Source organism: Coregonus lavaretus (genome assembly GCF_964263955.1).
Source record: "Coregonus lavaretus genome assembly, chromosome: 6".
Classification (NCBI taxonomy): Eukaryota; Metazoa; Chordata; class Actinopteri; order Salmoniformes; family Salmonidae; genus Coregonus; species Coregonus lavaretus.
Window position 1 is genome coordinate 24,752,826 of NC_139993.1, and position 14,695 is coordinate 24,767,520.

The window sequence follows — 14,695 nt, forward strand, 5'->3', positions numbered from 1 at the left end:
CTAACCCTTAACCTAACCCTAACCTAAACCCCTAAAACATAACCCTAACCTAAACCCCTAACCCTAACTCCTAACCCTAACCCTAATTCTGACCCTAACCCTAGTTTTAACTCTAAACCTGAGCCTAAAATAGCATTGATCCTGGTGGGGACCGGCGAAATGTCCCCACTTGTCCAAATTGTACTTGTTTTACTATCCTTGTGTGGACTTCTGATCCCCAAAAGGATAGGAAAACCAAAAACACACACACACTCCCCCCATACACACACACTATTTCTCAGGCCTTTGTTGTGAAGCGCCCCTCCGGCTTCCTAATGCATGATAATGCACTTTTTCTTTCCAGCTGCACTCTAGCTTTCCGGAGGAATACAGCGGGAATGATCATCAGCCACGCTCCGTTACTCCAAATCATTCACGGCACGGCTTTAAGAACACATCGCTCGCTAATACCCTGCCACCCCTGGGGCTGGCCGTCAACCACTGCAGCTACTGCACTGCCTCGACCGGTGTGGAGAGAGAGAGAGATCTCTCTAAAGAGATATAGAGACAAGGAGAAAAATAGAGGGGAGAGAAGGAGAGAAGAGAAGAAGGAGAGAGAGGAAGGGCGAGATGCGGAAGGATGACCTAAGGCTTGGCCTGGAGCCAAAAGCCTCCCTCCCTCTCCGCTCTCTCTTTTATTTCAGGGATTTTTTATCTGAGAAATTGGTGCCCAGCAGCGTTTGGGGCTGAAGCTAGCTGGGAGGTTGATATGGTCCTGTTTGTGGCCCACAGTGGCTTGCCATTGGTGAGGTTGGAGGTTTGTCTGGAAACCACATTCTTCTCTCCACCACTCCTCTCTCCACTCTTGGCCAAATCAGAGGCGAGGATGGAGTGGTGGCGATAAGATTTAGAGCATGGGATGATTCATAGGATGGTACACCGGGCCAAGGCAGCAGTGAGGGAGCGGGGTTATGCCTGATGCAGGGCTCTGCATTCCAAATGGCACCCTATTCCCTATGTAGTGCCCCGTAGGGCTCTGGTCAAAGGTACTGCACTAGGGCCTGTCACGATCGTCTAACAGAGTGGACCAAGGCGCAGCGTTGAAAGTGAACATATCCTTTATTCATACAGATCACACGATCAAAACAATAAACGATAACGTGACGTCTACGGTTTAACACGAACCGAAATGAACAAAAACCCACAACACTAAGGTGAACACTGACAGTTTAAATATGGCTCCCAATCAGAGATAACGAGCCGACAGCTGACACTCGTTACCACTGATTGGGAGTCACACGACCAAACAATGAAACACAACCAAATACAACACAACCAAATGAACACACCCTGGCTCAAAATACACAGTCCCGGAGCCAGAGCGTGACAGTACCCCCCCCTAAAGGCGCGGACTCCGACCGCGCCTACACCCCAAATAGGGAAGGGCTGGGTGGGTATTGTTCCTCGGAGGCGGCTCCGGCTCCGGGCTTGACCACCACCCTATTACAATCCCCCCGTAGTGCCCCCAGTCCGATCTGACCCAGTTAGCTGGATCAGGACTGCCGACGCGCACCCCTGGCTTGGCGCGTGAGGCAGGAATGGACCGGACCTGGCAGACGATACGCACCCTTTGCATGGTGCGTGGAGCCGGAACAGGCCTCACCAGGCTGAAGACTCGCATCCCTGGCTTGGTGCGAGTAGCAGGAATGGGCTGAATCCGGCTGACGACTCGCACCCTTGGCTTGGTGCGAGTAGCAGGAATGGGCTGAATCCGGCTGACGACTCGCACCCTTGGCTTGGTGCGAGTAGCAGGAATGGGCTGAATCCGGCTGACGACTCGCACCCTTGGCTTGTTGCGAGTAGCAGGAATGGGCTGAATCCGGCTGACGACTCGCACCCTTGACTTGGTACGAGTGGCAGGAATGGGCCGGACTGGGCTGGCGACGTGCACCACAGACCTGGTGCGGAGAGCAGGAACGGGCAGAGCCGGGCTGACGAGACGCACCACAGGCTTGATGCGGAGAGCAGGCACGGGCCGTGCCGGACTGACGACGCACACCACTGGCTTGGTGCGGGAAGCTTGGATGGACCGGACTGTACTGGGGACACACACCACTGGTCCTACACCGGGATCTGGAACGGGCCGGACCGGACTGGCAACACACGCCAGTACCTCTCGCCGTGCCTCTACTTCCTCCATCCCCTCTTCGACCAGTGGCCCCCGTAACCCGGCGGCCTTCTCCGGCAACCCACTGGGCCGCTCTATCGCGGCCTCCTGCTAGTCCGACGTCGTGAGCCCCCCCCTAAAAATTTTCGGGGCGTCTCTCCTACCCGTGGACCAGGTCTCCATGTCCCTCGCCAGCCTCTCGCCCTTCTGCCATAATGTCAAGCCCTTCTCTTCCTCACTCGGCTTGACCCAGTCCAGGAGGCGAAGGAGATCTGTGAGGGATCTCCCTGGCGATGGCTCCTGGACACGCTGCTTGGTCCCATCTTGGTGGGTTTTTCTGTCACGATCGTCTAACAGAGTGGACCAAGGCGCAGCGTTGAAAGTGAACATATCCTTTATTCATACAGATCACACGATCAAAACAATAAACGATAACGTGACGTCTACGGTTTAACACGAACCGAAATGAACAAAAACCCACAACACTAAGGTGAACACTGACAGTTTAAATATGGCTCCCAATCAGAGATAACGAGCCGACAGCTGACACTCGTTACCACTGATTGGGAGTCACACGACCAAACAATGAAACACAACCAAATACAACACAACCAAATGAACACACCCTGGCTCAAAATACACAGTCCCGGAGCCAGAGCGTGACAGGGCCCTGATCAAAAATAGTGTATTACATTGGGAATAGGGTGCCGTTTGGGACGTAGCTAGGATTTCAGGCTTTTTTGTTTCAAACTATGAAGGGAGGCAAAGGAAGCCCGTTAGTGAGTTATAGAACAAACACCACTTCCTGTTCCTCCAGGAAAGTAGCCAATTAGCAGGCTGCCTGATCAAACGAGCCTGGTGGCCCCGCCCTGCCCGCACTACACCGCTCTCCTCACTAATGAGCTCTCTCAGCTAGTAGGGTCAGAGAGAGAGAGAGAGAGCGAGAGGGGGGACAGGAGGAATTAAAATGAATGACAGATGGGAGAAAGAAACAGAGAGAGAAATACGACAGAAAGAGAGAGGTAGAGTGAAGAGTGGATCCAGAAGAGCGAAAAAAAAACTGGGAGCCTGGGAAATAGGCAACTCTATATAGCTTCAAAATTCCAGCACCTGTGTTTGAGTTGTCCTATGCCAGGAGAGAGTAAGAGAGAGAGACAGAAAAGAGAGGGAGAAAGTGAGCATGGCAGAGAAGAGAGGCCTTGGTCGGGGCTACAGTGGAGTTTATCCAGGCACACTACAGGAGGAGAGGTTGGGATTAGTTCCACCTGGGGAGGCAAAGAGGATCAAAAAGATGGGAAAGAGGAAAGAGAAAGAGGAGAGAGAGAGAGAGAGAGAGAGAGAAAGAGAAAGAAAGAGAGAGTGTGTGTGTGTCTCTCCCTCTGTGTGTGTGTCTCTCTGTGTGTGTGTGTGTTTGTGTGTGTGTGTGTGTGTGCGTGTGTGTGTGTGTGTGTGTGTGCATATGCTTCCTTCGTGTGTGTGTATCAGAGGGTTAACATTCAGAGAAAGAAGGAACGTGAAAGAATAATAGAACGAGAGGGAGCAGATAGATAGAGAGAGAGAGAGAGAGAGAGAGAGAGAGAGAGAGAGAGAGAGAGAGAGAGAGAGGAGAGAGGGAGCAGAGAGAGAGAGAGGGAGCAGAGAGAGAGAGGGAGCAGAGAGAGAGAGGGAGCAGAGAGAGAGCAGAGAGAGAGCAGAGAGAGAGAGGGAGCAGAGAGAGAGAGGGAGCAGAGAGAGAGAGGGAGGGAGCAGAGAGAGAGAGGGAGCAGAGAGAGAGAGGGAGCAGAGAGAGAGAGGGAGGGAGCAGAGAGAGAGAGGGAGCAGAGAGAGAGAGAGAGGGAGCAGAGAGAGAGAGAGGGAGCAGAGAGAGAGAGAGAGAGAGAGAGAGAGAGAGAGAGAGAGAGAGAGGGAGCAGAGAGAGAGAGGGAGCAGAGAGAGAGAGAGGGAGCAGAGAGAGAGGTCCACAGTAAGTAAAAACAGGAGAGACAAGAAAGAAAAGAAAATAAGAAAGGGAGAAAGAAAGAAATACAGAGGCACAACAGAGGGTGAGAAACAGTGAGCAAACCACGGAGGAGGGGAATACAGAACACAGATGGGGAGACGGAGTAGAAGAGAGAGAGATAAATAAAAAGGAAACAGAGAGAGGGATACAGAAAGGAAAGAAATTGCAGGTGTCTATAGTCTTCCCAAGGACTCCCAGAGGACTGGGTGTAAATGGCAGATGGCCCTGTATCTTAGGCATTCAGCTCACTGTTCTATTGTAGGGCAGCGGCCAAGAGGTGTCACAAGCCTAAACGCACCACTACCAGACTCAGGACAGCACAGGAACACAGCTAGAGACAGGGCACCGCTTCTCAATACTAATGCTAAATAGAGCAGCCTGATCACTAGAAATAGACTTCGATTTCGGATGTTTGAAAAGGTCCTGAAAACGTAGATATATGCCTTCCTCTGCGGACACACCAACAACAAAAAAATATGACTGCCCAGCACTGGCTGCGAACTCGTGATGCTCGGAGCCGAAGCACGCTAGTCAGACCACTGTGCTATAGCAGTTCACAATGCTCTAGCAAGCCGTGAGAATAGTAAGAATACTGATGATACCTGATGGTAATGGCACGCCATTTTTTATTATTTTGTTTTAAGCCTTCCCCAAACCATAGCCCTAACCTTAATCACTCGGAATTAATGCCTAAACTGTTAACCTTCAAATTGTTTAACCCTGTAAGGACGTCAAAAATAGATGTTCAATGTCGAATTTCGAAGGGAAACTATCAGATCTTGTTGAAATAGAAGAGCACAAGAGGAGTGTAGATATGTGTGTGTGTGTATGTGAGGAGGGAGGGTGTGTTTGTGTGTGTTTGTTTACTAGCACCATGTCCCTTGCCTCATGTCCTACATCTTCAAGTCTTTCTTCAACATCCCCTGACCCCTGACCTCTATAACACACTATCCCCTATATCTTCTGTCCTCTCTCTCCTATTCACTGTTACCCCTTTTCTCTTATACAGTATACAGTGTACTCTATCCCCTGTCCCTTATACCTTGTCCATTCTCTCTCACCCCTAAGCCTTTGTCCAAAATCCCCTTGTCCCACTATTGTCCTCTATCATTTGTCTCCCACCCTCCACTTCCCTCGCCCCTCGCCCCCCGTACACTCTCTCTCACCCAGTCCCAGCCTGCTAGGCTGATAAACCTATACGAGGCAATGCCTCGACACAGATGGAGAGAGGGGGGGCTTATACACTCTCCTCCACCCACCCCAGTCTCCATCCTCCAACCCCACCCACCCCCCTCCAGCCCTGGGCCTGGAGAGAGAGAGCCCTGCCTGCATGAGTCTCTGCCTGCCTGAGGGGCCTGTGTTGTGTGGGTGTGTGACGGTGCACAGCCACCTGGGCCCTGCCCCAAAGCCTGGATTTCCATGTAAGACTGTGGCTGCCGACAATAACCCCGGATCCTGGGCCCTGGTCCAGTCAGCACAGGACAGGAGCTTCACGACTGCACCACCACAAGGTACTGCCAGCTCTACGGCTCAGTCCAAGCCCCAGTCACAGCCACAACCGGGGCAGATGGCAGCAGTGGAGGAGAGAGAGAGAGGGGGAGACGGAGGGAGAACAAGAGAGAGACAGCGAGAGAAAGAGAGAGAGAGTGATTGAGAGTGAGGGAGTGTGTATGTGTGTGTGTGTGTGTGTGTGTGTGTGTCTGTGCTCGCCTGCGTGTATGCTTGTGTGCATGTGTATGTGAGAGAGAGAGAAGAAGAGAGAGAGAGAAATAGCGAGAGAATGGAGAGAGAGCAGAGAGTAAAGCTCTTGTCCCTGTCCAAGTGTGACGTAAAGCCAATACAGTAGTGCCAGAAAGGACAAACAGGATGAGCCACAACATGGGAGGCAGGGAGGCCGCAAAGCATGATGGGACAACAAGAGTGTGGGACATTAATATCTGCCTGAGTATTACTCCAACAACATTACCTTACATTACAACATTCATCAACCTACTCAATTATAATGAGGAGGGGACTTGAAAGAAATCCATACCGCTGCTGTACTACATACTGTTTTGCACCAATCGTAAGTGCAAGTTCCATTTGAAAGAAGATATGGTTGATAAGCAGTTTTTTGGCACAGATTGGGGCCAATATAAGGACCACGGTTCCTGTTTTCGGTAAGACTTTATTTGGATAGTCCATCTGTAGATGCTCTACAGACCATCTACAGATTATAAGTAACAATTCAATTAACTATCTACTAACCCTAACCCTAGCCCTTAACTCTAACCCTTATTCTAAACCTAACCCTAACCATAACCTTAGCAAGCAGTTGCTTATCAACAGACAGTTTGTTGATAGTATGACCATCTGTAGAACATCTACAGATGGAAAATTTGAACTATCAACCAATGTTTTTTAAAAAATTTTCTTTTCTTTTTTTTTTCTTTTTTTTAAAAAAGTCATTTAGCAGACGCTCTTATCCAGAGCGACTTACAGGAGCAATTAGGGTTAAGTGCCTTGCTCAAGGGCACATCGACAGATTTTTCACCTAGTCGGCTCGGGGATTAGAACCAGCGACCTTTCGGTTACTGGCACAACGCTCTTACCCACTAAGCTACCTGCCGCCCCTATATAAAGTGTGACCCTGTTTTCTTTACCAATCACCAATCCCTCCCCCTCTTACTCCCCTCCCTTCTCATCAGTGTATACAGCAGAGAGAGAGAGAAAAAGGACAGAATACTGTGCTAGTCAGTTGACACACTTGTCTCAGGGTCTTCCTGCAGCATGAGTGTACTATTTACACCAACCTATTCTCTATAGTGTACTACTTTTGACCAGGGCCCATAGGGCTCTCATCAAAATAAGTGCACTATAAAGGGAATTGGGTGCCATTTGGGATACAACCCAAGTCTCACACATCTGTCTGCTACTTCCCTCTAAGACCCTGTGTGTCCCTGCGTGTGACCAATCACAAGCCTTTCTTCAGGCCGTCTCTCTAGACCAATCAGACGGCTTTCTTCAGACCCTCTCTCCAGGCAATGATCCCTGTTAGCGCCCCGTCTGCTGCTATTGGGATACAGAAGCTATACATTCCTCTCTGAATGGAGAGTTGATTAGTTGCAATGTGGAATGACGCTTGATAGATATCACCCACAATAGACCAGGAAGTGCACCTAATGACTGACGTAGGATCAGCTTTCCTCATGTCCTAGTAGGTTTTAGCCATACATGGGTAAAACATTTAACCTTACCCCAGACCAGCAGTTAGCATACACATGAAAACTTCCTGACTGTGAGGGATGTAGGCTATGGATCCAATATAGGGTTAAAGAGCTACAAAATAATTGATACAAGGAATAAGCTAACACTATCTATGCAGGAAGATATCTGAGAATATTGGTGCAGTGAGCTATCAAACACGATTGCAACAGGAAGATAATATTATAAGACTATTGGACCATGGGTCCCATTGGTTCATGGTCAATGACCTCATCATTCGTCGCCGCCGAGTGACTCACCTCTGATGATGGACAGCTTGGCATTGACGTTGACCTCGCCCTCGCTGTTTTCTGCCACGCACTCGTAGATATTCTCATCCCGCGGCGCTCGTAGAGGCTGGATCCGAAGCACAGCTCCGGCGCCCTCATCGAACTCTATAGTCTTTGTCAGAGAGAAATGGTAACGTTAGAACTATCTGTTTCTGTTTCTAAAGACAACCTAACTATTCTTCTAGAATAAGGCTCAACAACTCCAGGTCTAGCTCCTAAGGACCCCTTCATTTCACATATACAGCACCAGTCAAAAGTTTGGACACACCTACTCATTCCAAGGTTTTTCTTTATTTTTACTATTTTCTACATTGTAGAATAATAGTGAAGACATCAAAACTATGAAATAACACATATGGAATCATGTAGTAACCAAAAAAGTGTTAAACAAAGTAGCCACCCTTTGCCTTTGTCTCGGATCCCCCCATTACTGCTGCTCATTCCGTTCACCAGTTCCGGAGGTCTATGTCACCGGCTTTCTAGGTGTCACTGACTGTCACGCCCTGGCTCTGGGGACTATGTTATGTTGAGCCAGGGTGTGTAAGTCTATGTTTTGTATATCTATGTTGGCCTGAGTGACTCCCAATCAGAGGCAACGAGTGTCAGCTGGTTGTCTCTGATTGGGAGCCATATTTAACTATCGGTCTTTTCACTTTGTGTTGTGGTTTCTTGTTCCTTTTGGTTTGTGTGTATCGAAGGACTTCACGTTTCGTTCGTTGTTTTGATCGGGTGATCTGTTTAATAAATAATATGTACGCATTCAACGCTGCGCATTGGTCCTCCTCCTTAAGCGAACGTGACAGAAGAAACCACCAAAAATGGACCAAGCAGCGTGAAGAGGAGAGAGGAAGGACCTGGGATCAGGGGAGTAGGAGTTTCGGCTGGGCCACGCTAAGTGAAGAGGAGAGAGGCTGGTCTATGAAGCAATGGATCGAGAGTCTGGCGAGAGCTAGGGAGGCCTGGTCCACGGGGAGGAGAGAACCCCAGAAAATTTTTAGGGGGGGGGCTCACGACGTGGACGACGGGGCAGCCGGAGGCCGCGATGGAGCGGTCCAGCGGGTGTGCAGAGGAGGCCGCCAGGTTAAGGGGGCCACTGGTCACAGAGGAGAGGGAAAGTGTGGAGGCACGGCGAGAGGTACTGGGGTGTATTACCAGTCCGGTCCGGCCCGTTCCTGATCCCTGCATAGGGCCAGTGGCGTGTGTCCCCAGTACGGTTCGGCCTGTTCCTGCCTCTCGCACCGAGCCTGTGGTGCGCGTCGTCAGCCCTGTCCGGCCCGTTCCTGCTCTCCGTACCAAGTCGGTGGTGCGCGTCGCCAGCCCGGTCCGGCCCATTCCTGCTCTCCGCACCAAGTCTATGGTGCGCGTCGCCAGCCCAGTCCGGCCCATCCAAGCTTCCCGCACCAAGCCAGTGGTGTGCGTCGTCAGTCCGGCACGGCCCGTTCCTGCTCTCCGCACCAAGTCTGTGGTGCGCGTCGCCAGCCCAGTCCGGCCCATCCAAGCTTCCCGCACCAAGCCAGTGGTGTGCGTCGTCAGTCCGGCACGGCCCGTGCCTGCTCTCCGCACCAAGTCTATGGTGCGTTTCGTCAGCCCAGTCCGGCTCATTCCTGCTCCCCGCACCAAGTCAGGGGTGCGCTTCGTCAGCCCGGTCCGGCCCGTTCCTCCTCCACGCATCAAGCCAGGGGTGTGCGTCGTCAGTCCAGCACAACCCGTGCCTGGGTCATGTCCGGAGCCGGATCCGCCGCCGAGGCGGAGTGCCCACCCGGTCCCTCCCCTGTTGTGGTTGTTTGGCGCGGCCGGAGTCCGCGCCTTTGGGGGGGGGGTACTGTCACGCCCTGGCTCTGGGGACTATGTTATGTTGAGCCAGGGTGTGTAAGTCTATGTTTTGTATATCTATGTTGGCCTGAGTGACTCCCAATCAGAGGCAACGAGTGTCAGCTGGTTGTCTCTGATTGGGAGCCATATTTAACTATCGGTCTTTTCACTTTGTGTTGTGGTTTCTTGTTCCTTTTGGTTTGTGTGTATCGAAGGACTTCACGTTTCGTTCGTTGTTTTGATCGGGTGATCTGTTTAATAAATAATATGTACGCATTCAACGCTGCGCATTGGTCCTCCTCCTTAAGCGAACGTGACACTGACATGGATCATTACCACCAACCCCGGACTGTCTTGTCTCATTACGCACACCTGGTTCTCATTCCCCCTGATTAGTATGTGTATATACAGTGGGGAAAAAAAGTATTTAGTCAGCCACCAATTGTGCAAGTTCTCCCACTTAAAAAGATGAGAGAGGCCTGTAATTTTCATCATAGGTACACGTCAACTATGACAGACAAAATGAGAAAAAAATCTCCAGAAAATCCCATTGTAGGATTATTAATGAATTTATTTGCAAATTATGGTGGAAAATAAGTATTTGGTCAATAACAAAAGTTTCTTAATACTTTGTTATATACCCTTTGTTGGCAATGACACAGGTCAAACGTTTTCTGTAAGTCTTCACAAGGATTTAACACACTGTTAATGGTATTTTGGCCCATTCCTCCATGCAGATCTCCTCTAGAGCAGTGATGTTTTGGGGCTGTCGCTGGGCAACACGGACTTTCAACTCCCTCCAAAGATTTTCTATGGGGTTGAGATCTGGAGACTGGCTAGGCCACTCCAGGACCTTGAAATGCTTCCTACGAAGCCACTCCTTCGTTGCCCGGGCGGTGTGTTTGGGATCATTGTCATGCTGAAAGACCCAGCCACGTTTCATCTTCAATGCCCTTGCTGATGGAAGGAGGTTTTCACTCAAAATCTCACGATACATGGCCCCATTCATTCTTTCCTTTACACGGATCAGTCGTCCTGGTCCCTTTGCAGAAAAACAGCCCCAAAGCATGATGTTTCCACCCCCATGCTTCACAGTAGGTATGGTGTTCTTTGGATGCAACTCAGCATTCTTTGTCCTCCAAACACGACGAGTTGAGTTTTTATCAAAAAGTTCTATTTTGGTTTCATCTGACCATATGACATTCTCCCAATCCTCTTCTGGATCATCCAAATGCACTCTAGCAAACTTCAGACGGGCCTGGACATGTACTGGCTTAAGCAGGGGGACACGTCTGGCACTGCAGGATTTGAGTCCCTGGCGGCGTAGTGTGTTACTGATGGTAGGCTTTGTTACTTTGGTCCCAGCTCTCTGCAGGTCATTCACTAAGTCCCCCCGTGTGTTTCTGGGATTTTTGCTCACTGTTCTTGTGATCATTTTGACCCCACGGGGTGAGATCTTGCGTGGAGCCCTAGATCGAGGGAGATTATCAGTGGTCTTGTATGTCTTCCATTTCCTAATAATTGCTCCCACAGTTGATTTCTTCAAACCAAGCTGCTTACCTATTGCAGATTCAGTCTTCCCAGCCTGGTGCAGGTCTACAATTTTGTTTCTGGTGTCCTTTGACAGCTCTTTGGTCTTGGCCATAGTGGAGTTTGGAGTGTGACTGTTTGAGGTTTTGGACAAGTGTCTTTTATACTGATAACAAGTTCAAACAGGTGCCATTAATACAGGTAACGAGTGTAGGACAGAGGAGCCTCTTAAAGAAGAAGTTACAGGTCTGTGAGAGCCAGAAATCTTGCTTGTTTGTAGGTGACCAAATACTTATTTTCCACCATAATTTGCAAATAAATTAATTAAAAATCCTACAATGTGATTTTCTGGATTTTCTTTTCTCAATTTGTCTGTCATAGTTGACTTGTACCTATGATGAAAATTACAGGCCTCTCTCATCTTTTTAAGTGGGAGAACTTGCACAATTGGTGGCTGACTAAATACTTTTTTTCCCCACTGTATGTGCCCTCTGTTCCACATTGTCCTTGTCGATTATTGTCCCATGTCCGTTGGTCTCGTGAGTACCGTGTATAGTGCTCTTGTTGTTTACGGGTCTCGTCCCGTGTATTGTGAAGAGGTTACACCTCGCTCTTTGTTTGGGTTACATCCCTTTTGTATATATATACAGTGGGGGAAAAAAGTATTTAGTCAGCCACCAATTGTGCAAGTTCTCCCACTTAAAAAGATGAGAGAGGCCTGTAATTTTCATCATAAGTACACGTCAACTATGACAGACAAAATGAGAAAAAAAAATCCAGAAAATCACATTGTAGGATTTTTAATGAATTTATTTGCAAATTATGGTGGAAAATAAGTATTTGGTCAATAACAAAAGTTTCTCAATACTTTGTTATATACCCTTTGTTGGCAATGACACAGGTCAAACGTTTTCTGTAAGTCTTCACAAGGTTTTCACACACTGTTGCTGGTATTTTGGCCCATTCCTCCATGCAGATCTCCTCTAGAGCAGTGATGTTTTGGGGCTGTCGCTGGGCAACACGGACTTTCAACTCCCTCCAAAGATTTTCTATGGGGTTGAGATCTGGAGACTGGCTAGGCCACTCCAGGACCTTGAAATGCTTCTTACGAAGCCACTCCTTCGTTGCCCGGGCGGTGTGTTTGGGATCATTGTCATGCTGAAAGACCCAGCCACGTTTCATCTTCAATGCCCTTGCTGATGGAAGGAGGTTTTCACTCAAAATCTCACGATACATGGCCCCATTCATTCTTTCCTTTACACGGATCAGTCGTCCTGGTCCCTTTGCAGAAAAACAGCCCCAAAGCATGATGTTTCCACCCCCATGCTTCACAGTAGGTATGGTGTTCTTTGGATGCAACTCAGCATTCTTTGTCCTCCAAACACGACGAGTTGAGTTTTTACCAAAAAGTTATATTTTGGTTTCATCTGACCATATGACATTCTCCCAATCCTCTTCTGGATCATCCAAATGCACTCTAGCAAACTTCAGACGGACCTGGACATGTACTGGCTTAAGCAGGGGGACACGTCTGGCACTGCAGGATTTGAGTCCCTGGCGGCGTAGTGTGTTACTGATGGTAGGCTTTGTTACTTTGGTCCTAGCTCTCTGCAGGTCATTCACTAGGTCCCCCCGTGTGGTTCTGGGATTTTTGCTCACCGTTTTTGTGATCATTTTGACCCCACGGGGTGAGATCTTGCGTGGAGCCCCAGATCGAGGGAGATTATCAGTGGTCTTGTATGTCTTCCATTTCCTAATAATTGCTCCCACAGTTGATTTCTTCAAACCAAGCTGCTTACCTATTGCAGATTCAGTCTTCCCAGCCTGGTGCAGGTCTACAATTTTGTTTCTGGTGTCATTTGACAGCTCTTTGGTCTTGGCCATAGTGGAGTTTGGAGTGTGACTGTTTGAGGTTGTGGACAGGTGTCTTTTATACTGATAACAAGTTCAAACAGGTGCCATTAATACAGGTAACGAGTGGAGGACAGAGGAGCCTCTTAAAGAAGAAGTTACAGGTCTGTGAGAGCCAGAAATCTTGCTTGTTTGTAGGTGACCAAATACTTATTTTCCACCATAATTTGCAAATAAATTCATTAAAAATCCTACAATGTGATTTTCTGGATTTTTTTCCCTCAATTTGTCTGTCATAGTTGACGTGTACCTATGATGAAAATTACAGGCCTCTCTCATCTTTTTAAGTGGGAGAACTTGCACAATTGGTGGCTGACTAAATACTTTTTTCCCCCACTGTACGTGTTTGTGTTGGGTGGAGTAATCATTATACAACGTGACAGTCTTGATGACAGCTTTGCACACTCTTGGCATTCTCTCAACCAGCTTCATGAGGTAGTCACCTGGAAAGCATTTCAATTAACAGGAGTGTCTTGTTAAAAGTTAATTTGTGTGATTTCTTTGTGTTTGAGCCAATCAGTTGTTTTGTGACAAGGTAGGGGTGGTATACAGAAAATAGCTCTATTTGGTAAAAGACCACATCCATATTATGGCAAGAACAGCTCCAATAAGCAAAGAGAAATGACAGTCCATCCTTACTTTAAGACATGAAGGTCAGTCAATCCAGAAAATGTCAAGTGTTATGATGAAACTGCCACTCATGAGGACCTCCACAGGAAAGGAAGACCCGGAGTTACCTCTGCTGCAGAGGATAAGTTCATTAGAGTTACCAGCCTCAGAAATTGCAGCCCAAATAAATGCTTCACAGAGTTCAAGTAATAGACACATCTCAACATCAACTGTTTAGAGGAGACATCATGAATCAGGCCTTCATGGTCGAATTGCTGCAAAGAAACCACTACTAAAGGACACCAATAAGAAGAAGAGACTTGATTGGACCAAGAAACACTAGCAATGGACATTAGACTGGTGGAAATATGTCCTTTGGTCTGATGAGTCCAAATGTGAGATTTTTGGTTCCAACCGCCGTGTCTTTGTGAGACGCAGAGAAGGTGAACGGATGATCTCAGCATGTGTAATTCCCACTGTGAAGCATGGAGGAGGAGGTGTGATGGTGTGGGGGTGCTTTGCTGGTGACACTGTCTGTGATTTATTTAGAATTCAAGGCACACTTAACCAGCATGGCTACCACAGCATTCTGCAGCGATACGCCATCCCATCTAGTTTGCGCTTAGTGGGACTATCATTGGTTTTTCAACAGGACAATGACCCAACACACCTCCAGGCTGTGTAAGGGCTATTTTACCAAGAACGATAGTGATGGAGTGCTGCATCAGATGACCTGGCCTCCACAATCACCCAACCACAACCCAATTGAGATGGTTTGGGATGAGTTGGACCGCAGAGTGAAGGAAAAGCAGCCAACAAGTGCTCAGCATATGTGGGAACTCCTTCAAGACTGTTGGAAAAGCATTCCAGGTGAAGCTGGTTGAGAGAATGCCAAGAGTGTGCAAAGCTGTCATCAAGGCAAAGGGTGGCTACTTTGAAGAATCTCAATTATAAAATATATTTTGATTTGTTTAACCCTTTTTTGGTTACTACATGATTCCATATGTGTTATTTCATAGTTTTGATGTCTTCACTATTATTCTACAATGTAGAAAATAGTAAAAATAAAGAAAAACCCTTGAATGAGTAGGTGTGTACAAACGTTTGACTGGTACTGTATATATTATTTTTGCTGCAAAGCTTCAAAATATGAGC

The 14,695-nt window shown here is 48.2% G+C and overlaps 1 protein-coding gene across 1 annotated transcript in view; it reads right to left on the reverse strand.

Moving 5' to 3' along the window:
* The window catches only part of ptprsa (protein tyrosine phosphatase receptor type Sa), a 207,959-nt gene that overhangs the window by 122,153 nt on the left and 71,111 nt on the right, over window positions 1–14,695 (reverse strand). Inside the window, exon 4 of the mRNA XM_084163819.1 lies at window positions 7,649–7,790. Coding sequence (XP_084019945.1) covers window positions 7,649–7,790 — 142 coding nt within the window. The remainder of the gene's footprint in view (window positions 1–7,648; window positions 7,791–14,695) is intronic.